We start from the raw sequence: 11,487 nt of genomic DNA, 5'->3' as shown, positions 1-11,487 counted from the left end.
TTAATTTTACCAATAATATTTATTGATAAGATCAAGCTTACAGAAAAAATACAAGACGACAAATGCATAAATGATGAAAAAGATGAACAAAATATTTATGTAGACTGCATTTAACAAAGCAGATTTACCCCCAAGACGCACTGGGCTGGCTCTCACTACACATCGCATGTAGGTTAATTCTAACAAACCATTTCATATCATACAGGTCGCAGTGACGCTGTGGGAACTGGGCTTTTGAGAACTGTGTTATTTCTGAGCTTTTCTTTTCTCCTTGAGTAGGAACATACAACCACAATATCACAACAACTATCTTAAAGTAAAGCACAAATTCAAAACAAACAAACAAACAAACAAACAAAACAGTTACAATGCTATAGGTTCCCAACTGTTAAAAAAAGAAAGTTGAATACATAAGGAAGAAATAATTTAAAAATAAACATTGTGAGTACGGAGTTTAACTGCATAGCTGCTTGAAGTGAAATTTGGACTGAAGATATTCTGAATAAAGGTGAACATGTACTGAATAGCTTTATCTATACAGTATGATATCTATATCTCTATATCTCTATATATATATAATATTGGCACCCTTGGTAAATAGGAGCAAAGAAGGATGTGAAAAGTTGTCTACTGTTTAACCTTTTGATCAAAGAATTCACAAAAATACTCTGCTCTCATGGATATCAAACAATTGCAAACAACACAGGTTTACCAAAAAAAAAAAAAAAATCTTTGTTAAATATAGGTGTGCAACAATTATTGGCACCCCTATGAATTCATATGAGAAAAATATATTTGACGTATATTCACATTGATATTTTACAGTTTTTAGTACACCTGGGTGACAAGGAACAGGAATTGTTGAACCATGACTTCCTGTTTCACAGGGGTTTAAATATGAGGTAAATTCCCTTAGAAGGGTTTCAAGAAAAAAAGACTCTACTCTCATCCAAAAACAAACTCGAGCGTCTTCAGTGTGCCAGACACTACTGGAACTTCAAATGGGATCGGGTTCTATGGGCAGATGAAACCAAAATAGAGCTTTTTGGTAATAAACACCAGAGGTGGTTTTGGAGTACACAGAGAGGTAGCCATATGGAAAAGTACCTCATGCCCACGGTTAAATATGGTGGTGGCTCTTTAATGTTTTGGGGCTGTTTTTCTGCCAGAGGACCTGGACATTTTGTTAGGATACATGGCATCATGAACTCTATCAGATATCAACAGATATTAAATGAAAATCTGACTGCCTCTGCCAGAAAGATTCAAATGGGCCGTGGTCGGATCTTCCAGCAGGACGATGATCCAAAACATACATCAAAATCAACAAAAATGGTTTACTGACCACAAAATCAAGGTCCTGCCATGACCATCCCAGTCCCCTGACCTGAACCCCATAGAACTGAAGAGGAGAGTCCACCAGCGTGGACCTCGAAATGTGAAGGATCTGGAGAGATTCTGTATGGAGGAACGCTCTCAGATCCCTCACCATGTATTGTCCAACCTCATCAGGCGTTATAGGAGAAGACTCAGAGCTGTTATCTTGGCAAAGGGAGGTAGCACAAAGTATTGACTAAAAGGGTGCCAATAATTGTTGCACACCTATATTTAACAAATTTACATTTTTTTTATAAACCTGTGTTGTGTTTACAATTGTATGATATCCATGAGAGCAGAATATCTTTGAACAAAAGATCAAAAGGTTAAACAATAAAGAATTTTTCACAGCCTTCTTTGCGCCTATTTACCAAGGGTGCCAATATTAGTGGAGGGCACTGAAGATATATTATATATATATATATATATCACAGAGGAAAAGATATGATTGGTCCAAAGTCAGATGAGGTCATAAATGTTATATTGTGTTTAAAATGTTATATTTTGTTAAAAATATTTGTTTATAAAAGTCCCACGATATCCATTTCTATACAGCAGTTAAATCTGTTCTAGAAACCGTTAGAAATAAAGCTTTCAGAAAGCTTGTACAAGCAAAAAATCTGATGGAAATAAAATTCATTATATGGAAATAAAAATTCGAAACCAAACAACTTACATCTTACTTATGACAGACGGTCACATTTAGATTTTACTTTTTAGATTTTAAAAACAAATTCAACAGACACCATTTTCTTTTTCTCCCATTTGAAAATGTTTTTGGAGATATAAATTACACAAGATACGAGTTTTCCAAAATCTGGCAATAGAGAAAATCTGGTTATATATATATCCACATAAATATTTAATGACAGAAACAAACAATTAATTGATTGTTAATCTGTCCTGTACAGAGATGAAGGCCAATCACAGACAGCTCTTCCCCTAACACAGGGCTCCTTTAAAGATCTAAAAGATCACTCCTCCACCTAAACAGAGGTCTGAATAGTCACTATTCAAAACTAGCAATAAAAAGTCCTAAAAAGAAGCAATCCGGCGGTAATTATCTCAGTAAAAGCTCAAATGAGCTAATACACTTTAATATCACACTTTAATATATTAATAGAAAAAAAGAAAACACATCCTGCCTTCTGACTCACAAGCCAGATATCTCTGTAAAAGAAAAAAAAAAATTGGCAGCTTTACAACAAGCTTGGCAGTAAACTTGCATGATATTCGACGTTCATTCATGAGATAGCAGCCTTTTCCCCCCCCATCATCAACCCTCCGAGCCATAAAACTGGCCAGATTTTTCATAGTGTAAAAAGCGCCACCTTATCCAGAGACCTGCAGTCGAGGCCTTGACTGCTCCTCTGCTACCCTGAACGATAATATTCTGCTGTAAAAGTTGTATTTACAAGGATAACAAGGTTAAATGCGTAATAAAATGTGTCCTCCTTGAATGTGGCAAGAACGTCATTGAAAAAAAATGAAAAGGACACCACGAAACGGTAACGAACAGGGCGATAAAGTTTTACGGCTTATCGTCAGCGTTCCAGACGCCTATAAACAATCAAATACAGCACGGAGCGCGAGTTAGCGAGATATGTCCGTATTTTAGAATTTATAAATTAGTCATTTCTCACTGCGACGCACAAATGGATGCGTTGTTTTTCCAGACATGTTTGCGAGTATGAAGAGAGAACGAACATTTGAACATAACCAGAAAAGGACAAATTACCAACCAGTCGCATAAATTTAGACTGAAAGCAAACAAAATGCACAAGTGATACTGGGGCACAAAAAACAAACTGTTTAAAATGTATATATATATATATATATTTAACACATTTCTTTCATTATTTGATTAAGATAAAAGTTAGGGTTGTTTTTGTATTGCATCAGTCACAGGTGCACATAGAAATATTTGTGTACTGAGTTGCTGATGCAACACACACACACACACACACACACACACACACACACACACACACACACACACACACACACCACACAAAAAAAGTGCTTCTATTATAAGATAGGCTTCATTTACATCTAAAGACAAACACGACAAGCTCCGTGACATTCAAAGTGTTTAAACTCACAAATAACAAAACTGTACATTCACACAGCAGACGTCACGGTTATCGCGATTCCTCCGCCGTTTTCTATATGCCTGTGTTGGGAGACAAATAAAAGTGGGTACAAACTTGTTGATTTTTTTTTTTTTTTTTTTTACGAGAAAATGAAATAAGCATATTAATAGAACGAAACAGAGACGACAAACATTTTGAAACGTGTTTAGTGTGGCAAGTTCCACTTATGTTGGACAAATTACAAGTAAGATATCAATCAAACGGCGAGAGGGTCAGGGACGGTTATTTATTAAATATTTTTGTCAACTTTTCCGTATATTTGAGATTGTTGTCTTGTTGCAAGATATACACATATTTCGTTTTTAAAAATAGGAGGTACATATTCTTCTGGTGGTGGTATATCAGAAACTGGACAAACTTTCCTTTCGATATGAAAGTTCTTAGTATGCGTTTTAGTATTCTTTTAATCGTTTACCTGCAGGGTCTGTAAGGTCCTAGTATGAGCGAGAGAGGCTGTTGCTTTGCTCCTGAAGGCTCACGAGGAGGTCGTCGAGCTTCTCCATGTTCTGGGAGGTGGTGAGGGAATTCGGTACGTTTCCGGATTCGCCCATCGACGAGTTGAGTAAGGAATGAATCGTCCCTTCGTTCTCTCTCTGGTCTGAGAGTGCGCTTCCTTGGGAGTCCATCATCTGACCGCAATCTACAACAGAGAACAAATCAGGACCTTTAAGATCTAATAAAGACGTGTTTAGGCCATTTTTCAGATTGGGGAGGGGGGGACGAACGGACGGACATAGCTTTATTAGCTAGTCCACCATGCAAGTCAAAGCTCCAATGCACTACCCTGTCCCATGTTATGCTTGCCTGGAAGTCCAATGAGCTGAACTAATTCATATAATTGAATTCAACAGTATGACCCGGTAATCACGTGCATTAATATAGACTACGGGAAATAAACGACTATTTGAATCACTTGAAGGGGCGACTTTATGTAGATATAGTCGTTATCCTCTCCTGAAAATGTCTCTTGGTGGTGAACTATTACGTTTATATCCTCCACAAAATGGCTGAAAGCCTTTGAGAAGCATTTTGGCTATGAGCTGTGGTCATACGTGAAGACATTATCTGAATTATGTCTGATAGAGTTACTTCTGTGCAACATGGATGCTAGACAGAATCATTTCCAGAATCAGGACTACTACGGGACTCGTATCCTTGATTCTGGAAATGCCATCCATCATCTGTTTGAGCTGAATAACATGCGTGGTAAAAACTGTCCATGGTTTGCGCTCGCTACACAGCGTTAAAGTGCTTTGACCCACCGAGAAATAGCGATCTATGTCTGTCTACCCTGCTCTTACCAGTTTTTCATTTATGACGGACTGTACACAGGTTTATCATGTTTACCATTCTGTATTTCGTAAAGGAAGAGGTTAGGTTGCTGGTTCTGGTTGGGGCTTCCATTCACTGAGGTCTGGAACAGGGATCCGGGTTGCTGTACCGGTGACGAAGTGGTGGTCTGAAGTCCAGCCACACTGCTCTGTACAGCAAAAAGCACCTCCTGTGAGGCATGCTGTGACGCATGTGGCATTCTCGGCATGTCAGACTGGGCTATAAAGAGATTCACAGAAGGCTGAGAGCCGGTGCCTGACCTTGGTGCAAGCTGCATTGGCTGTTGATCCTGGAACAGCTGTTGCTTACTTGCAGACTGATTATCCACAACAGCGCTCTGATTTTGGAAGGACATGGGCTCGGATGGTACTTCCTGCCTGACGGCGATCATGCCGTTCTGGGGGTAGGACAGCGATGGGTTCTGCTGCTCTGGAGAAATTAGGCTCGTGCTATTCATTGACGGCATCTGAGGCTGACCAGTGAACATGAGGCTAGACGGCGACTGTTCTGGAGACATCCCTGAGCTCAGGGAGTTATAGAGCAGCCCAGCCTGGTGCTTGCTATTTGGTGTTTGTTGGATACTCTGATACAGAGAGCCTGGTGGAGTTTGTGAGGCCTGTTGTGGGGATTGCTGTTCCATGGGTGTGCTCTGTTGAATGGAGGACAGCTGGCTTGTGGCTTGGAACACAGATTGTGGCTCAAGGCCAGATGTCTGCATAGAGTTAAGGAAGGCTAGCTGCTGGGACTGGTTGTTATTTCCTGCAAGCTGACCAGGTAAGGCATTCTGTGAGAGAAACATACTAGTCGGTTCTGCGGTCAAGTTGGACCTGTCGAGAACGTTCATGGTGTTCTGGAAAAGGGAGGCTTGGACTTGTTCTTGAGTGGGTGACGTCTTCTGTGTGTGGAAAAGAGCCTCTTGAGGGGACTGGGCCTCAGCCAAAGTGTTTGAGGTGTGAAACAAAGAAGAAGGAGAATGGGAGGTTGCTTGCTGAAGAAATCCAGACTGAATGGAGATGAGATCTTTTGCTTGGTGATACATGACGGATTGCTGCTGTTGTTGCTGTTGCTGCTGTTGAGGGGGTTGCTGGAAGAGTGTATTACTGTTTTCCACCATGCCCTGTGAAGAGCCCTGCTGCTCTCGACTGCACTGCATTGGAACCTGGGGATGGAAAAGATGATGTTGCAGGTTCTCCAGGACTTGTTGCTGCTGCTGCTGCTGCTGCTGCATCTGCTGCTGGTGCAAATGTTGCTGGATTTGCTTCTGTTGAAGTTGGTGCTGCTGCTGCTGCTTCTTGGCTAGCGAATCTTCTGAATGAAGCTGGATGTTGCAGTACCCCTTGGCTTGCAGCTGGCGCACCGCCTGCTCGAGCTGCGCCACCTCATCCGGCGGCAGAAGAGAGAGTTGGTGCTGCGGGCTGTCGTCCATCTGGGCAATCCCCACCAACGTACCCGCTGTGGTCCCTGACCTTTCCTGGGCTAGACTGTCGCTGTCTAAGAGGAACTGCTGGGCCCCTTGCTGGAGCAGAGATTTCCCAGACACGTGGAAGGAGTTGTTTTGGGTGGTGTCTTGTTTCTGAATGTTGTTTAATGTTTCCTTGGTGGAGAAAACAGAATTCTGAGGCTGCTCTTGTTCTTCCGGTTGACAGGCTACAGAGTTTGCGAACGTGGGACTGTTGGTGGAAATGTGGCTCATTTCTAGGGTCTGTTGAGTGGAGTTCATGAGATCAGAGGTCTGTAGAGTAAACCAAGCAAGAGAGAAAAGCATTCGTTCAGTAGGACTATTATTATTGTGTGCAGCATATCACTTATATGCGCTTACTCAAATGTATCGTTTACTAAAAATAACCTTAAAGGATGCCGAGTTGCTGGAGACCTCCATCGGAGTCACCTCTTCTGTTTTGACGAGAGGCGAGATAGGGACGAGCAAGGCACTTTCCATTACTGTTTGAAATGACAAAAAATATATATTTTTTTTAATATAGTGTGACAAAACTGATATTCCGACACTAAAACCTCAGAATGCACTGACTCGGTAATCTAATATCAAATTAGCAATATAATTGTAAACCGTTCATGTTTACCTTTTATCTGTTCCAAAGAACAGGGTTTGCCTGGAGGCCCAGTCTCTTTCTTCACAGATACATCCATAACTATAAACATGTCAAATGAACGATTAATGAAATGGCTTTTAATGTAGAATACGTACAGTTAAGTCTAGCACAAAATAGTGTACAAACCTGGCTCTGGAGTGTACGTAAACGGTTGCACATCGTGGCAACGTCCAGCATTAGTCACCACATAGATCCCAACAGACACGGGCGAGGTAATGGCAAGATTTTGATATGGAGGGACTTTGACAATAAGATGATTCTAAATGGGAAGAAACAAAAAAAACAAACAAAAAAAACCCCCACAAAAAATACTTAATGGTCATATATAAAGAGTTGTGGACTGGCGGTAATGACGACGAAAAGAGACAATTGGTTACGACAGTATAATGAATGATATGACCATGTGTTTGGATAAGGTTTCGTATCGCAAACTCCATTAGTCAAATGGTAGAATGATTCGAGCCAGTCACATGATGGCACTGTTGGGCTTTTTTTTTTCAGCCCAATTGTGCAGTCTTATTTTTCCTCTACATTTTTATGTTTGTTTGTTTTTTGAACAATTGTACATTTACTTCATTATAGGGGCACTTTGGAAATGTATCACTGTGTTACATATAGGTATATGGACTCCCGTTTTACTAATAGGATTTAGTACAGAGTATTAAATCAGGTGTGACCAATTTTCACACTGCTATTACACTTGGAAGGTATTTAATAGATTGTAGTATATCTACACGATTATACGATACAGGACAAAACAACCAAGAACGACTGATTTGAGGTTCTCCACTTCTGACTTACTTCCCAGTCTAACATGGATGCCCTAAAGATTTGCACTTTCCAAAAACAATTTATCGAGCAGTGACCTCCAGAGTGCTCCGGGGCGGTTGAGTGTGAATCGACCAGGATGAAGGTCAGCACCTCCAAATCTGAGGCTGTGGTTCTCAGCTGGAAAAGGGTGGGTTGTTCCTTTTAGGTTGGGAATGAGATACTGCCTCAAGCAGAGGAGTTTAGGTATCTCTGGGTTCACGAGTGAGGGTAGAGCCGAGCGAGAGCTTGACAGACGGATCGGTGCAGAGTCAGCAGTTATGCGGACATTGTACCGGTCTGTCATGGTGAAGACAGAGTTGAGCCGAAAAGCAAAGCTATCAAGTTAATGGTCAGTCTACGTCCCAACCCTCACCCGTGGTCACGAGCTCTGGGTAGTGACTGAAAGAATGAGGTCGCAGATACAAAAAAATTGTAAATGGCGCACTTATATGGCGCTTTTATACAAAGCGCTTTACTCCGTGTCTCGTTCACCCATTCACACACACACCAATGGTAGCAGAACTGCCATGCAAGGCGCTAACTTGCCATCGGGAGCAACTTGGAGTACAGCGTCTTGCCCAAGGACACTTTGGCCTGTGGAGTCATGTGGGCCGGGAATCGAACCGCCAACCCTACGATTAGTGGACCACCCGCTGAGACACAGCCGCCCATACAAGATACAAGCGGCAGTAATGACCTTCATTTGCAGGGTGGCTGGGCTCAGCCTTAGAGATAGGGTGAGGAGCTCGGACATTCAAGGTGAGCTCAAAGTAGAGTCTCTGTCTCCTCTGCATCGAAAGGAATGCTTCCTGGATGCCACCTTGGGGAGGTGTTTCGGGCATGTCCAACTGGGAGAAGATCCCAGGGCAGACCAAGGACTAGATGGAGAGATTATACCTCTCATCTGGCCTGGGAGCACCTGGGAATCCCTGTGGAGGAGCTAGAGAAGGTGGCTAGGGAGAAGGAAGTCTGGGCATCTCTGCTTAAACTGCTGTCACCGCAACCCAGATAAGAGGAGAAAAAAATGGATGGATGGAAAAAACTATTTATGCCCAAGTGTCACCCTTGGTTCTGTGTAGCTGCTGCTGTAACCATAAAGATCTGCTCATACTGAACATCATTTCAACACACTTACAGTAGTACTGTTTATCTTTACTCTTCTACACCTGTATAGTGTAATGATTTATGATCTAAAATCACCCAGAAGAGAACAGGTTCTATTTCGAGTCAATGTTTCTTCCCCATGCCGTCTCAGGGAAGTCTACTGTTAAAAGCGCTATGCAAATGAAATTGAACTGAATTTGTCTACATATACGGTGAGGTTCAAAAGCTTCTATTCTTCAATCTTTACTAGTTTAATACAACGAGTTTCATTACAAATTATGGTCTTGGTAAATGGTCTACACTTATATAGCGCTTTAATCTAAAGCGCTTTACACTGTGTTTCGTTCACCCATTCACACACACACACACCAATGGTAGCAGAGCTGCCATGCAAGGCGCTAACTTGCCATCAGGAGCATTTTGGGGTTCAATGTCTTGCCCAAGGTCACTTCGGCATTTGGAGTCACGTGAGCTGGGAATCGAACCGCCGACCCTACGATTAGTGGACAACCCGCTCTACCACCTGAGCCACAGCCGCTCAACAACTTGAATGAAAAGTAAAAAATGAAATATCGACATGAATTTCAGAGTATTTGCTATGTCCTGCTTTTCTTTGATGAAAGTGTGCATGGACTCCACATCAAATCCATCGGAGTGTCGAGACGAAGATTCCATAGGCATGTTCGATATCACAGATTTGCTTTGTGATATCTTAAATAGTGCAAAATCTTAAATATGAATAAATATTCAAAATATTGAAGATTTACTTCCATTGTTTTAAATATTTCAAAATTCTAAAACCTATTCATTAAAAGTTTTAAAGGAAAAAACAAAACAAAAAAAGAAACGAAAGAAAAAAAAAATCACAGATTTTCAAAGTGTCCACAGTCGATATAATTTTGAACTACCGATCGAAATGTTGCGAGTTTGAATCCCACTGTTGGCTCCTTGAGCATGGCTTGTGATGTTCAATTGGTCTGACTGTATCCCGTCTGAAGTGTAAGTCATTTTGCATAGATAAAATTTCTAGCTAATAAACGTGAATCTAAAATGTATAAGAAGTGGCAGCCATTTTTATGTCACGATCTGCATAAGCCTGGTCTTGGTTGCTTTTGATGTGCACTACCGGTCAAAAGTTTGCGGACACGCGACTGAAATGTTTCTCACGATCTTAAAAACATTTTCATCTGAAGGCGTGTGATTAAATGTTTGAAATCGGTGTCGTAGACAGAAATATAATCGTGCTGACGGATTCATTTCTTTCATTAGAAAACTAACATTTTATTTACAAAAAAAAAAATGGACGACTCGGAGCGAAATATTCCGAAAAGCAGCTGATAAGAGTCCAGCGTAGGTGGGAACTCCCTTAATACTGTTTAAAAAAAAACATCTCAGGGAAATTCCTCAAGAAATCGGGTGAGGAAACGCCAAGAATACATTTCGGTACATTCTAGCCAAAAAGGGCGTCGACTTTGAAGATGCTAGAATACGAAATCACAACATAATTCCCATAGATGCATTTGTGTTATTCCAGAGTTTTGATGACTTTATTATTATTATTCTAAGATGTGGGAAATATGAAATTAAATAAAGAATGAGTGTGTCTAAACTTTTGATCTTTACATTAATACACAAGTTAATTATGCAAAACTGGAATTTTAACATTGTGGTAAGACTTGTGTGTATATCTATACCTAAATTTAAAAAGAGTTGACATCAGGAGCTTAGTCATTGTGAAAAACAGATGGCGTCTCTCACACCTCGAGTTTTAATGCCATCAGTTTTCACAAAAATGTCCCGTCGCTCTTTTTATCGCGTTCTATTTTCGAGTAACCAGGACAGCGAACTGTGGATAACATCAGGAACGGAAACAGTAATGACAATGCCATCAATGGATCAGACAGAGCAGGAAAATGACTCTGTATGCTTATCTGTACCTGATGGAAAAGCTCCATGTCGATCTCAGCTTCTGCCCTCCAGGACTTTTCATCTACGAGGAACACAAAAACAGACGTCAGACTGCATACGAGCAGTCTAATAGGAAACGTTTATGAATTTAGATTACGCCAGAAGAAGGAGATGTGGCGTCGTACCGGAGACGTTCTCTTGAAATATCACTTTGGTTCCCTTCAGAAAGTTCTTTCCGATGATAAACACCTCCTCGCCTCCTCGTACCGAGCAGCTGTGCAGACTCTTTTTCAGGATCTCGGGTATTCCTGCAGGTTGAGCTGGAGAAAGAAAACCAAACGACTATCAGCACAAACTGTCGCGGAATAATCTACAAAGAACTTTAGCAGTCATGGTTATAAAAAAAAAAAAAAGGACTCGAATGGCCATACTGTAGAGGTTGGCATCATTTATTAGTCAGGTAATAGACCAGAGTTGTTGAAAAACACAGTAACCTCTGGTATCAGCTACCAGGAACACATATTTCTCAAAAGGTTCTACAGTGCTATGTTCATTGTGCAGGTTTCGTTTTTTTTGGTAACCGGTTCATTGATGATTTACAGAATAATGAATTAGGCAGTGATTTTGAGTAATCCAAGCTCATATAGTGCTTCTAAAACGAATTACATTTTCAAAGGAATTTCAATGGTGGA

General features: G+C 40.9%; 1 protein-coding gene across 2 annotated transcripts in view; it reads right to left on the bottom strand.

The window, feature by feature from the left end:
- The window catches only part of nfat5b (nuclear factor of activated T cells 5b), a 52,758-nt gene continuing 41,271 nt past the window's right edge, over positions 1-11,487 (bottom strand). For both annotated transcript variants that reach the window (XM_053633961.1, XM_053633962.1), the window contains exons 7-14: positions 10,981-11,115; positions 10,825-10,877; positions 7,100-7,232; positions 6,944-7,012; positions 6,709-6,803; positions 4,878-6,594; positions 3,946-4,170; positions 1-3,550 (exon numbers count right to left, since the gene is read on the bottom strand). In XM_053633961.1, the coding sequence (XP_053489936.1) occupies positions 3,965-4,170; positions 4,878-6,594; positions 6,709-6,803; positions 6,944-7,012; positions 7,100-7,232; positions 10,825-10,877; positions 10,981-11,115 (2,408 nt within the window). In that variant the 3' untranslated portion in view covers positions 1-3,550; positions 3,946-3,964. The remainder of the gene's footprint in view (positions 3,551-3,945; positions 4,171-4,877; positions 6,595-6,708; positions 6,804-6,943; positions 7,013-7,099; positions 7,233-10,824; positions 10,878-10,980; positions 11,116-11,487) is intronic.

This window comes from Ictalurus furcatus, chromosome 10 (assembly GCF_023375685.1).
Source record: "Ictalurus furcatus strain D&B chromosome 10, Billie_1.0, whole genome shotgun sequence".
Lineage (NCBI taxonomy): Eukaryota > Metazoa > Chordata > Actinopteri > Siluriformes > Ictaluridae > Ictalurus > Ictalurus furcatus.
This window is presented reverse-complemented; position numbering and strand designations above follow the sequence as displayed.